The sequence below is a fragment of the Gymnoscopelus braueri genome, assembly GCF_963280865.1.
Source record: "Gymnoscopelus braueri genome assembly, chromosome: 24".
NCBI lineage: Eukaryota > Metazoa > Chordata > Actinopteri > Myctophiformes > Myctophidae > Gymnoscopelus > Gymnoscopelus braueri.
In genome coordinates this window covers 4,325,583-4,344,756 of record NC_137626.1, presented here as the reverse complement: position 1 = coordinate 4,344,756, position 19,174 = coordinate 4,325,583, and the positions used below count along the sequence as shown (strand labels likewise).

The window sequence follows — 19,174 nt, the reverse complement described above, 5'->3', positions numbered from 1 at the left end:
AGCTGGTGTGAATGGTGAATGAGTGGCGTCTGAATGTGAGTGGTTGGCTACCAGGTGGACCCTGCTGGTGATTGGCTCCTGTGACCAGGCTCACCTATAAAGATGCCTGTCTCAGTAATTCTGATGCCTTCCTCCATGCCAGTCTCCCAACCACCAACCAGTGTGGTGTTTAAGTGTTTTTAGCCTGGACAGTATTTATAGAAGTTTCAATGTTAACATGGTTAGTCTTGGTAATGTAGGGGTGGGTGTCCTTTCTTTTGTGTTCTTTGTTTGATCATGTGTTTCTTTAGTTTGTGTGAGGTAAGATATCTGTGCTTTGTTTTGGGTTTGGTAAAGGTAAGAATAGGGTTTGAGGTAATTGTCTCCGCCAGGCCGAAAGGCATGGCGAAAGAGTATGTCTTACCCCCTCTCCGTCCGTCCGTGTGTGTCCGTGTGTCCGTCTGTGAACAGCTAATCTCCTGCACCGTTGGCTTGCTCGCAGCGAAACTGTGCACAATTCAGAACCTCTGCCCCAATTTTTTCACATGGGCCTGTTATAGCGCCACCAGGAGGCCGCTTTTTACAAATTCTCTAATGAGCCTCATGGTGGAGCTATAACAGGCCGATTTGTGTTTTTACCTATAACTGCACCGATCTGTGTAAAACTTGGTATGTGCACTCCCTAGAGGTCAAGGAAAAACCTTTGCCCTGCATTTTTCACATCTGCCTTTTATAGCGCTACCAGGAGGCCGACTTATGTAAAACATATTTCTTTATATTACTCCTTCTGATTGTATCCAAACTTCACGCAAATCGGTACACATGATCTCTATAGTCATGTGATCAAGACGGATCTGTTTCATTTTTCATATTGGCTAAGATTCACATCTAAAGTTTGCAGTAGTGGCTTGTTTCGAACAAAATGCCACAAATCATGAACGCAGCGTCCGATTGCGGTCAAACTTTGCACGCACATTCACACTATGTTGAGGAACAAATGCCACCCTTTTAACATTGACCTCTTATAGCGCCAACAGCAGGTCTAATTTAGCAAAACAAATTTTTTGAACAAAATGCCTCAAATCATGAGGCCACAATAGCCTACCTGACCTGGCGGAGACCTGTGCTCTGCCTCCGAGGAGCACTTTCTAGTTTTGTAAGTTGTAAAATAAAACTCTGTACTTTAGATTTTTAAACTGGTGTTGGCTGTCTATATTTGGGAACTGGGTAGGAGGGAGTCCATTTTTGTGTGACACCTGGTGACCCCTAGGCCAGGCCAGGTCGTAACAGTTCTCAAAGTGGGGTCCGGGCACCCCCAGGGGTCCTTGGGGGGGTTCTAGGGGGTCCTCTGCAAAATTATGTTAATACAGCATCACAGTCATTTTAACCACTTTACCCATTCATCATATGAATGAATGAATGAATGAATGAATGAATGAATGAATGCTCGCAGCGCGGCATGAAGCGCTATTATCTTCCATGTATCTGCTATTTTTAACCTTTTTGGAGAATCTTGAAAATGTTGAATATATATATATATATTTTTAACACAAATCTTCTCTTCTGGGGGGGGGGGGGCCCTGGCACAGAACATCTTCAGATGGGGGGTCCACGGCCAAATACATATCAATTTGGTGGTCCTTGACACAAATACTGGTGTGGAGTACGTTCTGCATTGCTGCATATATAATGGTGCAGAAAGCAGGTTGGTGGGGTTTGCTACAATGTAAATTGAGGTGAAACTGGTTATCAGTTTCACCTCAGGGGTTTTTCCAGAGTATTTAGCTGAGTTTGAGGACGTTATTGACCACAGTTGAAGTCAGTCACTCTGGATTATCGATGGCGGATCAGCTCAGCAGCGTCTTTCCTTTGACCATCTCCTCTGCAGATGAAGGTAAAATGTCTACTTGATTTATAATCCGGATTAGATTTAATCAAGGATCCCATTGCTATTACACATGGTTGGTGTTGCCGGGCAGAAACCTTTTATCTCCACTATCTCTTGTTTTTTTTATAAATGAATGCCCTACTTCATCGTACAATAGCGTCAGGCAAATGTAGCAAAAATAGCAGATCTACAAACTTATATTGTGTTGTGATGCGACACAATTTAAGCTTATATATCTGCTATTTTTGACTCACCTCTTCAGACTCCACCTCAGCCCAGCATAGCATTTTCCATATAGCAGCCTTGACGACCTTGCAGGCTTATGCAACGGTTAAAATGTCATTTATGTCATGTAGACAGATGGCAGGTTCATTTGTTGACCTGGCATCAGTTACTGCTTAGACTGATACATTCTTGGTTACTATCTCAATGCATTTGATGTATAACCTCATGTTTACCTTACTTACTGTAAATCGCTCTGGATTAAGAACATCTGCTAAATGCCTAAATTGTAAAATTGTAAACGAACATCCTAATAACCATTCATTTACAGTCAATATGATACTTATAAGTCCTTATTTATATAGTTATATAGTTATTAACCTTACTATTAAAATAGGCTATACAATCATTTATAATATCATTGTTAATACACTTATTGTTACATTATTAGACCCTAATACGCATTAATTAACAAGGCACTTATAATGTGCTTATTTATCATATTATTTGTTAATACGGCTATATAAGTGTTTAAAATAGCAGCGTTAACACATTTATTGTTATATTATAAGACCATAATAAACATGAATTAATAGTTAATAAGGAGCTTATAAGTCCTTAAAAGATGCTTATTGACCTTATTATGTGTTAAGAAGGCTACATAATTCTCAATATTATCATTGTTTATTGTTAGATTATAAGACATTTATAAGCGGTTATAAGACAAGTGTTAACAGTTTAGAGACTGCTTATAGATGGGTTTCCGCGCGACGTCATCACAGAGCAGAGAGTGCAATCTGCGCATGCGGGAGGTAGAACGACCCGGAAGTGCCATTCACTCTATTGTTATTTTCGGGATTTAGATAGGCATAATGCTGCTATTATAGGCATAATAGGCATAATGCTGCTATTATATACAGACAGATCCAACTTCCGACAAATCATTTTTATTGAGTAAAGAAGATATTACAAACTGCATCATTTAATCTACTTTCATTAAACCCGGTGAAGACCATTTATTTTATCAACGTACAATGGCCAGAGATGCTGCGGGTAATAGCGCCCTCTACAGGCTCTTCCCTCCACTGCGCGCGCATCATCCTCTCATGTTTACAAACGGGAAACCCATCTATAGGTACCAAAGGGTTTGAAAGTGAATAGTACTATAGCTCATCTACTTGGTCTAAAGTGGGAACAATGTCTAATTAAGGTTAACAAATGTTTTTTTTAACAAATCCTTTACTATGCAAGTATCAACCTTTTGCATTCTGGTCTAAAGTGGGGAACAATGCTTTATTAAAGTTCATAATTCCTTTATTAAAATATGCATTTCCTGTTCAGGTTCATTTTCCCATAGCTACTGGCTCAGCTGTCAATCAATCAAATGAACCAATAAAATCAGCCAATCAAATGAAGCTATGGGAAAATGAACCGGAACAGGACACAGGCATGACACCTTCCAGAAACCCGGGACTACAGTTAAAGGGATACTTCACTTTCACATAAAATAAACATTTAAAAAATATATTAAAAATAAATGAAAAAAGTAATGGAAAAATCACGGCCCCCTCACGCATTAGAGTGTCCTACTAATGTGTGAGGGGGCCTTTATTTTGCCATAACTTCTTTCATTTTTTTTAAATATTTATTTCTAATGTTTATTTTATGTGAAAGTGAAGTATCCCTTTAAGCACAGAGCCTCGAAATTATAGTTCTCCCAAAAAATTGCTTATTTTCAATTAATTACACACCCCATGAAGCCTTGAATTCATGGGGTACAGCGGAACACCTGGCCCCGCTGGTGCCCACTGTTCTCATTTAAGAGGGAAGTGGCCGAGTGTTCCGGAACACTCGGCCCAGTGGTGCCCAGTATTCCAGGGGGAAAAAAGCGGTGCCCAGAAATACCTGGTGTCCACCGCTCCGGTTACCTTTTAAATGTATGTAATGTGTGTACATTCATTGAGATCACATTGAGATAATTTCTAACAATTATGTCTGATCTCTTTATAATGATCAGTGGTGGAAAGTAACAAGTACATTTACTTAAAGGAGACATCCGGACATTTTAAGTGTTATCTTTGATGTGTCGCTAATCACTCACCATCATTGAAATGGACGTTGACTTATTCCAGAGAGTCCCGTCTCCTGCAGTATGTCGACCCCCTACGTTGGCATAATGGGAGCCCGTGTAAGAGTGAAATTCGCAAAGTTAGTATTTTCTCTACAACTGCTCATTGTAGAGTCTCATGATACTCAAACATGCACTTAAAGTCCCCGACGAGCTAATGCTAATGCAGAACTAGCTAACGCTGGTTGCTTGTTTCTTTCCCAGAACCTGGCAACTCGGTGTTGCCAGGGAGAGAAACAAGCAACCAGCGTTAGCTAGTTCTGACGAATTTCACTCTTACACGGGCTCCCATTATGCCAAAGGAGGGGGTCGACATACTGCAGGAGACGTGACTCTCTGGAATAAGTCAACATCCATTTCAATGATGGTGAGTGATTAGCGACACATCAAAGATAACACTTAAAATGTCCGGATCTCTCCTTTAAGTACTTTACTTAAGTACAATTTTGAGGTATTTGTACTTTATTTGAGTTTTTCCAATTTCCAATACTTTTACTTCTACTCCACTACATTTTGGATCCAAATATTGTACTTTTACTCCACTACAATTATTTGAAAACTTTAGTTACTGGTTAGGCCTACTTTGTAGATTTTGATTATTATTACAAAACATACATTAACCACTTCAGCCCTATATACATTTCAGCCATTTGAAAATAGCAGATCTACAAGCTTACAATGCGCCGCATATCTGCTATTTAAAAAAGATTCTTATACATTTTATACATTTCAAAACTTTAGGCATAATGAGTACTTTATACTTTTGGTATTTATACAGTGTATTATTGATACTTTTACTTAAGTAAAACATGTGAGTACTTTTTCCACCACTGATAATGATTTATTGTCTTTGCTTTCAGTGATGTCCAGATAGAGACACCAGATAACAACAGATGGTACTGAACGTCATTCCATTGGTGAGTCATAAATTAAGTCTCAGAGCTGTCTGTTTGGCAGATACACATTTCCTTTAAGAAGTAAACTCACCATTTCACCCAGCCTACTTCAACTACAATCCATAATAAGTAAACACATCTCTATCTGTTTTGTATTTCCTTAAAGTGGGTCTTGATGTGGTTAATATGCACCACCCACTGGACTCCTTGTGAAACTACACCACCTGATCTCAGATTTTTCTCAGAACTGGTCAGTCCAGTTCTGAGATGATGAGTCGATTTAAAACTCTACATATCTACAAACTCTACTTAGCTAGGTTTGACTCCATTGTTTTTTTTTTGGGTGGTCCCTCCGTGCACACGCCGCACATCTTTTGGGGTGGTCCTTGCTGTGTTCTTCACTTTTCACTCTAATTTACAACAGTTATAAACTCACTCAGATTCAGTCAACAGCTTGTTGATGTCACGGTTATTATGATGCATTGGTCAGAACTCTCCACAAAACAGGTTTCTAATGATAAACCATTAAAACTATAATAAATCTGCTTACCAATAGGCTCTATGTGCAGCAGCCATATTGGAAATACATTGATCTAATGAAGGCTCTGTTCCATTCTGGTCAAACAGAGTCAGGGTGCTGATATTGTGCATGTTGGCTCACTGGAAACACTCTGCTACACCAGTGGGTCTCAAAGTGTGGTCCAGGGACCCTCGTGGTTCATTTAGGGGGTTCCAAATGGCCCCTTACGGGTGTGTAACTCTGAGAGTGTACAAAATGGTTCATTTTATTTGTTCAATAATTTGCTCCTATTGTTTAGGAGGCGGAGCATGTCGCAAAATGATATTAATGCTGGTCCAGTCAGAAACAGAACTGAAACCATGGGGCTCTTCTATTAGTGCTACATACATTTAATTTGTTCCGTGTATATCCACGGAAAAATCTGCTGATGTTTCTTCAAATCGCAGCATGTGTAAAATTATTATTATTGAAATTCTTTATTAGGAAGATGTAGCATCTCATTTTAGAGGGGATCCTAGGTACATGATACACTGTATAGAAATGTAATTAAAAAAAATAATAATAATAAAAAAAAAATAAAATAAAACAAAAACAAAAAAAAACAGAGGGGGAAACAAAACATTAAACAACAAAAAGCAATAGAGCATCGCAGTTCCCGCCCACTTCCTGTTTTTTCCTGGTGCCGGAAGAAAAAACTCAATGCACTTTTCCCATTGACATTTGCAAAAATATTTATATCTATTAATTTAAGCCTCGAATCAAGCCATCATGACATGACATGAATCATGACCATAAAACGTTTTTTTCTGTGATTTTTTAAATTTTTATATTTAATTATATGATATACTATATTTAATAAATACCCTTGTTTTGCCGTTTAAAAAAATAAATAATCACAGAATCAAACGTTTTATGGTCATGATTCATGTGATGTCATGATGGCTTGATTCGAGGCTTAAATTAATTAATTAATAGATATAAATATTTTTGGAAATGTCAATGGGAAAAATGCATTGAGTTTTTTCTTCCGGCACCCGGAGGGGGCGGGAACTGCGATGCTCTATTACAACAACCAATTCAACAAACAATTCAGATATGACAAAACAAAATACTTATATTACAGACTGGTTGGAGTCATCTGGAGGAAGAGATACAATGTTCTTGGTGGTCTTTGTAACTGGACAGGATGTGAATGTGACAAACTCGAAAAGAGAAAAAATAAGGGGAAAAAGATCAATTAGACAGAATATTATGTTTAAAAGCAGCTCACATTCTTAATGTCCATTTCCAGTGATGTTGAGCCACATCCGTAATGAAATGATTGTGATGTATTATAGATGTGTTCAAAGTCTGTAAGGTATAATAATTCTGTACCAATACGTAGTTTTACAGCCTGTTTACTTTAAAGTATAACTTTGAATAGATCAGTCAGCCACACGTCACCACCAAAGCCGTGCCCCTTCACAGGGAATGATCTCCATTGTAAGCCTATGCTATTAGACAAACATTAGCTTTTATAGTTTAAAAACACTGTCCAATATCCTTTTGATTATATTTCCGACAAGTTGGAAATATTCTGAGCATTTCTACACTATTTGTTTCAATAATTTGTTTGTGCTTATGGGTAACTACTGTATCTGCTCCGACCTGCTGCCGTCACATGAGATTACTTCCACATTCAGCACATCAAATGTATTTGTTGATAGACATGCACACTGTGATAGATAGATAGATAGATAGATAGATAGATAGATAGATAGATAGATAGATAGATAGATAGATAGATAATGAATCAGTCATTAATAACGCTCCACATTCTGATGGAAGATACATTTCAACTAGATGTGCAAAATGCAGAAGTATTTTTTTTAATTTTTTTTTAATGATTGCATGGATAGAGTTTGAATTAAATGAGCTAATCTAGGTCTAATTGTCTTACAATGGAGATCATGCCCCCCAACAAGGGACACGGCTTAGGCGCTGATGCATTTGGCGTGATATGTTATTCTTGTGAAACTAATTATGATTTTGTCTTTTAACTTTCGGAGAGTTTTCCATGTTGAATGGAGTTGGTACAATGTTTGTTCAGGAGGAAGACTACGCCTTCAGACAATGAGATTGTTACTAACCTTGCCCCTCACTCTACTCCCATGATCTATTTCCATTCAGCTCAATCTCTAGGTTACAAGCTTGATCGATCACCATGGTAACCGAGTCAACTCCTCCCTCGACTTATCCGCCATGGTAACGGATCATAGCTCCACCTTTGCCACTCACAGTGGTACCGATGCCATGGTAACTAATCGCTCTCCACCCTGAACTCCACCCCTTCTACCAATAAGTGAGGGTATTTAAACCTGCCAGGTCCGCCTGCCATTCGTGCATTGTTCTTCGCAATGCAGCACATCGCAAACCTAGAGTAAACTATTGTTAACTTACCTCAATGGATTATTCTATTACCCTCCAAGCCTCCGATGAGGAGGACTTCACTTCCAACATTTCCGCCGCCGTGTCCGACACACCGCTTTCTCGCAGGTTAAGGTCTGTAGGCGAGAGGCATCGAGCAACAGATGTCAGCGGAACACCGGTGGAATTTCACCGCGGTCCAAGGTACACACCTAGGCAACCCTCCGCTTCTCCTGCCCACAGCCGGAGCTCCCGGACCAGCCAGCGGTCCCGGTCGGGCCGCGCTCTTCCCGTTCCACCCCAGCATCTTCCTCCTCCTCCTCCTCCTCCTCCTCCTCCACACCAACGCCACCATTCCACCCCCCGACGTCAGGGGGAGAACCCGGTCGCCCAGCACAGGTCGGGTCGTGATCATCCTCCTCATCGTCCTCCTCCATCGTACCATTCCACCCCCCGACGCCAGGTCGCTTCTCCCTCCCCAGCCCGGTCTCGTCGGGGGAGGTCTCCATTCAGACATCGTGTTGACCATACCATCGCTCAGCACTCTCCCCTCCCCCCTCCTCTTCCTCCACGGCCGGTGTCACTAAGAGCGCCTCCTCCCCCGGCCCCGTCCAGGACGGTAATCCCGCCCATCCGCGATTGGACCGTGGTATCACTGAAAAAAGCGTTAAGAGAGAAGAGCGTCGCATTTTCCAGCACCTCAAACAAAAGACAACTCTTCAAACTCTACACCACAGCAGCGAGAGTTTCCTCTTCTCCAGCGGGTCCTTCACAGGCGCGCTATCATGACGTCACACAGCCGGCACGGGGTCCTTCTAGCAGCAGATACGACAGCAGCAGAGCTGACACTACAACGCCCGCCCGAAACACACGTTTATCAGGTGAGCCCGTTTTGTCCTCTAATAATGCAAACCATCCACCAGGGCTACCACCTCCGTCAAGTTCTGACCAAGGGTAATTTCTCCGGCCATTCGTTCCGAATCGGTGCTGCTTCTTCTGCCTCTAGAAGAGGCATCACCGACCACACCGTCCAACTCCTAGGGCGTTGGACATCCCAAGCATACCATACTTACATTAGAACCAATGTCCAAGACCTTAGGAACGCCCACATATCCATGGTCCAGTAAATGTTCTAATTAATGACTAATTATGCTTTCTCTTTTTGGGGTCTCGAGTGATGGTGCTTCCTCAGATCACACGCCTATCTCCTCAGACCCTAAGCCAAATACTCAGGTCTCCACCCCCCCTGGAGCCACATGGTTATGCCTCCCCCCTCAGGGCTTCGCGCGCCCTTCCTCCCCCCATCAGGGCTACGCCCTCCCTCCCCCCATCAGGGCTACGCCCTTCCTCCCCCATCAGGGCTACGCCCTTCCTCCCCCTTCAGGGCTTCGCCCTTCCCTCCCCCAGGGCCGCGCCCTCACTGGGCCCCGTCCTTCATCCCTCCCCAGGGCTACGACGCCCTTCGTCCCACACACTCATTTGCGCCCCCTTATCCAGGCTTTGCATGCCCCTTCATCCTCACCTCCCCTTCCTCTGTTCTCACTCCCTTGAGCTCACCTCACACTAGTCATCCTCTCACCATCCTCACACCTTACATCCTTCACTTACCCTCCTCACTAGATAATTCGTACCCCTTGTCTTCACTCCCCCATCCTCACCCCCTTCATCATCACCTCCCTGTCTACAAATCATCGCCCCCTTCATCTCCACTCGCACATCCTCACCCCTAAAGCCTCCCTTCCTCCCTACCCTCCTTCCCTTCCCTTTCTTCCCTCCATCATCTAATCCATGCATAACCAATTTCCTTCCTGACAGGTCCATCTCCTTCTTTTCTAAATAAAGAACGTTAAACAATGTTTGGTTTGAAGGCGTGGTCTGTAGGCCTACTCGTGAAATGTTGTGTTTTGGTTTAGTTTTTCTTCACTAAGAGTTAACTTAACTGTGACATGGTGTTATTGTGCAGGTTCTGTGTCATTTGTAAAGCCCAGAATGGAGGACCAGTCACCTTCAGCATCAGTGGCAGCTCCACAGACCCAGGTACAGTACATCTGTTTACTGTTGTCTTCTTTATTCACAGCTTTACTTTATTTGTTTGTTTAGACGGACGCTGTATGAACAGTAATGTAATGTAAATACACCGGACTTATAGCTCATTTTCATCCGCAATCCCCACAAAAACACATCAAAACAAGCAACCTTTCATAACTTTTCGTCATAGTAGCCTAACATGACAAAATTTGCCTCACTGCAACCTATGGTCAAAGGTCAACCTATAGTCAGCCTATATGTCAATTTCAAAATATGCAATATTAATTAACTTATATGTCTCCAGTCTCCACAAGTTGTCATTCAATACTACTGAAATATTTGACAATAGTTTTGCATATGTATTACCATTTTGACGTCTGAAACCGGTTGAATGATGTGTTTACAATTTACTGTTTACCCTGAAGTATAAATTAAGCTTAAGGCCTAATGCCCAATGAAATATTGCATTGCATATACCACCCCATTGCATATGTTGATGCAATGGGGTGGTTATTGCTAAGTACAAGACGTAATGTTGAACAATAGCACTCAGGCATGATATGATTAAAATAACATGACCGTGTACAACAGGGTGCTGGTGATGGCTTGACTTCAGAAAAGACGGATGCAGAAAAAGGTGAGCTTTTTCTGGTGCTACCTTCTGTTTACCAGGATGTACATACTCAATACCATATTCCCAAACTATGAATCTACCAGTTATTCCACCACTATTCTTGTGGGTATGTACAGATGCAGAGAGCTTTATTTTGCATTCACTTAATGAACATTTTCTGTGATACATTTATCTCAACCACTCTCTTTTTCTCTTGCAAACAGCACATTTTGTGATCCAGCAGAGGGCACAGTTGATTCAAAATGTCACCACAGTCATGCCTATAGTGGACAGTCTAGGAACCATGGTCCATCCTGAGATTTATGCTGGGATTCAAGCTGAGAAGACAAGCATGGATCAAATGCGTAAACTGTACACAGCGATGCTCGATCAAGGGGGAACAGCCATCCAAGCAGAATTTTACAATGCCCTTAAACGACACCAACCAGACCTGTCGGAGAGGCCAGGTAGGACCTTATGTACTGCTAAATTAATATTATTAGTAGTATATGCTATACCAACTTCCCCAAAGCAATAACATATTATGATAAATTAAGCTCCTCAATTGCATCACACACTTTATTAGAGCTCAGCAACAACCATAGAACCAACCATATCATTACAAAGGCCTCTCAATGAGGACCACATTTACCATAATATGCACTCACTGATGTCCTCTGTTCTTTGGTCATTTTAGAAAGTCTTGCTGCTGCCTGTAAACAACAATTGAAGTCTAATCTGACACAGAAGTTTCAATGTCTGCTTGAGTGGATCACAAGTCAAGGAAAGAAAACACAACTGAATCAGATCTTCACAGAGGTTTACATCACACAGGGAGGGAGTGGAGAGGTCAACAATGAACATGAAGTCATCCAGATTGAAAAATTGTCCAGGAAACCACCCACGAAAGAAACACAAATCAAATTCAAAGACATTTTTCAACCTTTATCTGGAGAAAATGACCCAATCAGAAAAGTGATGACGAAGGGAGTGGCTGGCATCGGGAAAACAGTCCTAACTCAGAAGTACGCTCAGGACTGGGCAAAAGGCACATCCAACCAGGAAATCGACTTCCTGTTTCCATTCACTTTCCGAATGCTGAATTTGGAGATGGAGACGAATTACAGCTTGGTGGGACTTCTTACTACATTTTTTGGTGAAATCAAGGAATCAGTAATCTGCAGCTTCGCCAAGTACAAAGTTGCGTTCATCTTTGATGGCCTTGATGAGTGTCGGATTGCCCTAGACTTCCGCAACACTAAGATCTGCACTGATGTCACAAAGAAAACCTCAGTGGGTGTACTGGTGACAAACCTCATCAATGGAAACCTGCTTCCTACTGCTTGCATCTGGCTAACCACGCGACCTGCAGCAGCTGGTCTGATCCCTTCTGATTATTTCGACAGGGTGACAGATGTGAGAGGGTTCACTGACGCCCAGAAGGAGGAGTTCTTCAAGAAGAGATTCAGTGGTGATGAGAACCAGGCCAGAATCATCTCACACATCCAGACATCACGAAGCCTCCACATCATGTGTCACATCCCAGTCTTCTGTTGGATCACTGCTAACGTTATGGAGGACTTGTCGAGAACAGAAGAGAAAGGTCCGCTGCCAAAGACCCAGACTGAGGTGTACATCCACTTAATGGAACTTCATTCCAAACACAAGGAGGACAAGTTTCAATACGGAACTGATGGAAAGTTTGATTCAAATCCAGAACAGGCCATTCTGTCTCTGGGAAAACTGGCTTTTAAACAGCTGAAGAAAGGCAACGTGATCTTCTATGAAAAAGACCTGAAAGAGTGTGGCATAGACCGAAATGCTGCACGGTACTCAGGAGTGTTCACACAGATCTTTAAAAAGGACCGCGGGATGCTCGGGGACACAGTGTTCTGCTTTGTCCATCTGAGTGTTCAAGAGTTTCTGGCTGCTCTCCATGTCTATAGCAGATGTGTCAGCCGGGGTGTCAACCTACTGTCAACCTTCAAATTGATGAAGTTTAGAAAGTTGACTCATCTCTACCAGAGTGCTGTACACAAGGCCTTAGAAAGTCCAAATGGACACTGGGACTTGTTCCTTCGTTTCCTGCTGGGCCTCTCAGTGGAGACCAATCAGCCTCGCTTGAAAAGACTGTTGAAGCAGACAGGAAGTAGGTCACAGACCAATGAGGAAACTGTCAAGTACATCAAGAAGATGATCAGGAAGAATCCTTCTGCAGAGAGAAGCATCAATCTGTTCCACTGTCTGAATGAGCTGAATGATCATTCTTTAGAGGAAGAGATCCAGCAATACCTGAGATCAGGAAGTATTTCCAAAGACAAACTCTCTCCTGCTCAGTGGTCAGCTCTGGTCTTCGTGTTGCTGTCATCAGACAAGGAGCTGGAGGTGTTTGACTTGAAGAAATACCAAGCTTCAGAGGAGGCTCTTCTGATGCTGCTGCCAGTGGTCAAAGCCTCAAATAGAGCTCTGTAGGTGAACTGATAACTTGATACATTTAACATAAAAGGTCATCTTTATATTACATGATATTAAATATATGATTTTATAACTTTTTTAAAAGGCTCAGTGGCTGTAACCTATCAGAGAAATGCTGTGAGGCGTTATCATCTGCTATCAGTTCCAAGTCCTCCAGCCTGAGGGAATTGGACCTCAGCAACAACGATCTAAAGGATGTGGGAGTCAAAGAGCTCTCTGGTGGACTTGGGAGTCCAGACTGTAAACTGGAGACCGTCAAGTCAGTATTCCTTAACCTTTTCAACCAATTTCAGCTGGTGCACGTGCATATATATATTAAATATATGATTTTATAACTTGTTTCTCTTCAGCCTGAGTGGCTGTAACCTATCAGAGAAATGCTGTGAGGCGTTATCATCTGCTATCAGTTCCAAGTCCTCCAGCCTGAGGGAATTGGACCTCAGCAACAACGATCTACAGGATGTGGGAGTCAAAGAGCTCTCTGGTGGACTTGGGAGTCCAGACTGTAAACTGGAGACCGTCAAGTCAGTATTCCTTAACCTTTTCAACCAATTTCAACTGGTGCACGTGCATATATATATTAAATATATGATTTTATAACTTGTTTCTCTTCAGCCTGAGTGGCTGTAACCTATCAGAGAAATGCTGTGAGGCGTTATCATCTGCTATCAGTTCCAAGTCCTCCAGCCTGAGGGAATTGGACCTCAGCAACAACGATCTACAGGATGTGGGAGTCAAAGAGCTCTCTGGTGGACTGGGGAGTCCAGACTGTAAACTGGAGACCGTCAAGTCAGTATTCCTTAACCTTTTCAACCAATTTCAGCTGGTGCACGTGCATATATATATTAAATATATGATTTTATAACTTGTTTCTCTTCAGCCTGAGTGGCTGTAACCTATCAGAGAAATGCTGTGAGGCGTTATCATCTGCTATCAGTTCCAAGTCCTCCAGCCTGAGGGAATTGGACCTCAGCAACAACGATCTACAGGATGTGGGAGTCAAAGAGCTCTCTGGTGGACTGGGGAGTCCAGACTGTAAACTGGAGACCGTCAAGTCAGTATTCCTTAACCTTTTCAACCAATTTCAGCTGGTGCATCTGCATATATATAAGCAACAATGCAAATGAAATAATATGCAGCTAAAGTAGAAAATATAAAATGTTCACTACGTTGCACCCTTTATTCATTGCATTTGGCCTTCAATAGATCTGTATTAAAGAGTAATTTTTTGTTGATTTACTATACTTCATTTTCTCTGTGTAAACATCAGAGTTTGAGGAGAAAAGGCTAATCCTTTAAAACCTGTAGAACTCTTTAAAGGAGTAGTTCACCCAAAAAATGACTTATTTTCTATGAATAGCACACCCCATGAAGCCTTGAATTCATGGATTTGATTTTGTTTTTGTCGCATTCCTAAGCCAATAATTTGATTACCGTCGGAAAGATGCTAATGTATCCGGTAGGAGACACAAAGTAGACTCTTTGTGTCTCCTACCAGAAATACACTGGTCATCAAATTATTGGCTCAGGAATGCGACTAAAACTATAAAAAAGAATCCATGAATTCAAAGCTTCATGGGGTGTGTAATTGATAGAAAATAAGTCATTTTGGGGTGAACTACTCCTTTAAACCTGTAGAACCACCACTCATTAAAACCAGGAAAGAATCTGTGTCATTATATACTTTGGCTATTCAAAAAAATTGCAGATATACAGTACAAGCTCATAGTGCGTCACTTTGTGCCGCCCTATGAGCTTGCAAATCCATTTAACTCAGAAAACTCAAGATGAAATCAAATTAAGAAAAAAGTGTTAATCCAAAACAAAACCAAAGTAAAGAGTTTTGATTAATTACCCCAAAGAAATTAAAGCTACATGTTAATCTGCTTATCAGTTAAAGTGTAGGTTGAAAAAAAAAATTCCTGAATGAGCAGCTGCTTCCCGTCTTTCTATCTCATACTTAAATGCACTCCTCCCCATGAGGTTCTTCTTTAGTCCAGGGATTTCATTATTTTATTTGATGGCTGCCATGATGATCTTAACCCCACAGTTAATCAGCCTAGCAATAGCAGCTTAAAGGAGGAGTTCACCCAAAAAAAATATTTATTTTCTATCAATTGCACACCCCATGAAGCCTTGAATCCATGGATTTATTTTGTTTTTTGTCGCATTCCTAAGCCAATAATTTGATGGCCGGGTGTATTTCCGGTAGGAGACACAAAGAATCTACTTTGTGTCTCTTACCGGATACATTAGCCGGTAGGAGACAGGAATCAAATTATTAGCTTAGGAAAGCGACAAAAAACAAATAAATCCATGGATTCAAGGCTTCATGGGGTGTGCAATTGATAGAAAATAAGTCATTTTTTGGGTGAACTCCTCCTTTAAGTGGCCACATATTAGGTAAAAAGGGATCCCAGCCATTCAGCAACTACTTCACTTATTTGACCTATTTTATCTGCTCCCACATGCATAATCTAATCTGTCAGCAGATCTCACAAAATACTTGGATAGGAGCTTTTCTTGGGGGCAGGCCTTTGATCAGGATTTAAACTGTGCTTTACCCAATCAAAATGGAGTGGGTGTGACTGATACGTAAACCTCTGCCTTGTGTGTTGTAAAGTGAAATTTATGTAAAACAGTCAAAGGGGATGCATAATGCATTGGATATAATAGTTCACTTCATGGGCTAGTGTAAGTCGGAGGTGAAACGTAGCACCCAAAAGTTGTTGAAAGGTTGGAGATAAACTTTGTATTCTTTACTCAGTTTGGTCAACAGCCATTAGACAGTGAAGTGCAGAGAACTTTATTCTTGAGACAACTTGGCCACTTGACTTTTATATGGACCAAGCCCCATCAAACGAGTCTCAGCCCTTGGTTTCACATAGCAAAGGTCCTTTTGTTAGGAAAAGTGGCAACATTGTATTGACATAACCTGTGTGTGTGTGTGTGTGTGTGTGTGTGTGTGTGTGTGCGTGTGCGTGTGCGTGCGCGTGTGTGCGTGCGTGCGTGCGTGCAGGTTGTCAGGCTGTATGGTCTCAAAGGAAGGCTGTTCTTATCTGGTCTCGGCTCTGAGATCCAACTCCCATCTCAAAGTGTTGGATTTAAACTACAATCACCTAGGAGACGGCGTAAATCGCCTCTCTGCTCTACCACTGGAGACTCTGAGGTATGGAGAGAACTGCTGTCACTCACTGTAAATGTGTTCTAGTTGAGTAAGGAAATCATATAGTGATTCTGTACAATATTGTTTAATGTTTCATCCTGAAAAATCATGATAAATTATTGTTTCTAATATTGAATGGAATATGCAAACATTTACTTTGTATCTCCTCTACCCCCAGTGTCAAACATGGTGGCGAGTGCAGGCTGCAACCAGGTGTGAGGAAGTGTAAGTGTGAATTATGTTTCATTCATTAAAAATGTCAAGTATCACACATCCAGCTATGTAGATGAACAGCTCATATAAACAGCAACATGTGACATTCACTCATTCTCTTCCTACTGTTAATGAAGATGATAATGACTATAAGTGTAATGCGTTTTCATTCACAAGAATCCCCTGTAAATGGCCCATACCCCCCCCCCCCCAACCCACTACCACTGACACAGCTGTAGCCTTTAGAGCTCTTATTATGTGACCATATTGCCTATACACTATTCTTTTGCAATTATGTGTTTTACAGGAACAGCAAAATACATCGAGACAAGATAGTCATGTATATCATTCATCAAAAACATAAAAACTAAGATGTAAAATAAAAAATGTAATGTGTAAATATAGTGGTGGAAGAAGTACTACCAAAGCAAAAGTATCAAAACTGTAATGTAGATATATTGTAAGTAGAAGTTCCGTATTCAAAATGTACTTGAGTAAAAGTACAAAAGTATCGTCATCAAAATCTTAAAGTACCAAAAGTAAAAGTACTCATTGTGCAGAATGTCCTATTTCACAAGTTCAAAATGTATAAAAAATCTATTGAAATTAGCCGATCTATAAGCTCACAATGTGCGATGCGACACATTGTGAGCTTGTAGATCTGCTGTTTTCAAATGGCCGAATTATATTTAGGGCTGAAGTGGTTAGTGTATGTTTTGTAATAATAATCAAAATCTGAGTGCATGAGTTTTCATTTAATTGTAGTGGAGTAAAAGTACAAATGTTCCTCTAAGATATAGTGGAGTAGAAGTAAAGTTATTGAAAATTGGAAATACTCCAGTAAAGTAAAAGACAAATACCTCAAAATTGTACTTAAGTACAGTACTTGAGTAAATGTACTTAGTTACTTTCCACCACTGTGTAAATATGAAAATAATGCATGAGTAGCAAGTTATTTTGCACTACAGTGCACTACAGTGGTCTACAGATGCACTACAGTGGTCTACAGATGCACTAGAGAGGTCTACAGATGCACTACATGGTCTACAGATGCACTAGAGTGGTCTACAGATGCACTACATGGTCTACAGATGCACTACATGGTCTACAGATGCACTAGAGTGGTCTACAGATGCACTACAGGGGTCTACAGATGCACTAGAGTGGTCTACAGATGCACTACCGGGGTCTACAGATGCACTAGAGTGGTCTACAGATGCACTACAGTGGTCTACAAATGCACTACCGGGGTCTACAGATGCACTAGAGTGGTCTACAGATGCACTAGAGTGGTCTACAGATGCACTAGAGGGTCTACAGATGCACTAGAGGGGTGTACAGATGCACTAGAAGGGTCTACAGATGCACTAAAGTGGTCTACAGATGCACTAGAGTGGTCTACAGATGCACTACAGTGGTCTACAGATGCACTACCGGGGTCTACAGATGCACTAGAGGGGTCTACAGATGCACTATAGGGGTCTACAGATGCACTACAGTGGTCTACAGATGCACTATAGTGGTCTACAGATGCACTACAGTGGTCTACAGACGCACTAGAGTGGTCTACAGATGCACTGCAGTGGTCTAGAGATGCACTACAGTGGTCTACAGATGCACTAGAGGGGTCTACAGATACACTAGAGTGGTCTACAGATGCACTACAGTGGTCTACAGATGCACTAGAGGGGTCTACAGAAGCACTACAGTGGTCTACAGATGCACTACAGTGGTCTACAGATTCACTAGAGGGGTCTACAGATGCACTACAGTGGTCTACAGATGCACTACAGTGGTCTACAGATGCACTACAGTGGTCTACAGATGCACTACAGTGGTCTACAGATGCACTACCGGGGTCTACAGATGCACTACAGTGGTCTACATATGCACTACAGTGGTCTACAGATGCACTACAGTGGTCTACAGATGCACTACAGTGGTCTACAGATGCACTAGAGTGGTCTACAGATGCACTACAGTGGTCTACAGATGCACTACCGGGGTCTACAGATGCACTAGAGGGGTCTACAGATGCACTATAGGGGTCTACAGATGCACTACAGTGGTCTACAGATGCACTATAGTGGTCTACAGACGCACTACAGTGGTCTACAGACGCACTAGAGTGGTCTACAGATGCACTGCAGTGGTCTAGAGATGCACTACAGTGGTCTACAGATGCACTAGAGGGGTCTACAGATACACTAGAGTGGTCTACAGATGCACTACAGTGGTCTACAGATTCACTAGAGGGGTCTACAGATGCACTACAGTGGTCTACAGATGCACTACAGTGGTCTACAGATTCACTAGAGGGGTCTACAGATGCACTACAGTGGTCTACAGATGCACTACAGTGGTCTACAGATGCACTACAGTGGTCTACAGATGCACTAGAGGGGTCTACAGATGCACTACAGTGGTCTACAGATGCACTACAGTGGTCTACAGATGCACTACAGTGGTCTACAGATGCACTACAGTGGTCTACAGATGCACTACAGTGGTCTACAGATGCACTAGAGGGGTCTACAGATGCACTACAGTGGTCTACAGATGCACTACAGTGGTCTACAGATGCACTAGAGGGGTCTACAGATGCACTAGAGGGGTCTACAGATGCACTAGAGGGGTCTG

The 19,174-nt window shown here is 41.8% G+C and overlaps 1 protein-coding gene across 1 annotated transcript in view; it reads left to right on the top strand.

Annotated features, from left to right (window-relative positions):
- The window catches only part of LOC308080854 (protein NLRC3-like), a 166,866-nt gene that overhangs the window by 146,028 nt on the left and 1,664 nt on the right, over positions 1–19,174 (top strand). The window contains exons 6-12 of the mRNA XM_080422894.1: positions 12,087–13,148; positions 13,241–13,414; positions 13,506–13,679; positions 13,771–13,944; positions 14,036–14,209; positions 16,175–16,324; positions 16,500–16,546. Coding sequence (XP_080279020.1) covers positions 12,087–13,148; positions 13,241–13,414; positions 13,506–13,679; positions 13,771–13,944; positions 14,036–14,209; positions 16,175–16,324; positions 16,500–16,546 — 1,955 coding nt within the window. The remainder of the gene's footprint in view (positions 1–12,086; positions 13,149–13,240; positions 13,415–13,505; positions 13,680–13,770; positions 13,945–14,035; positions 14,210–16,174; positions 16,325–16,499; positions 16,547–19,174) is intronic.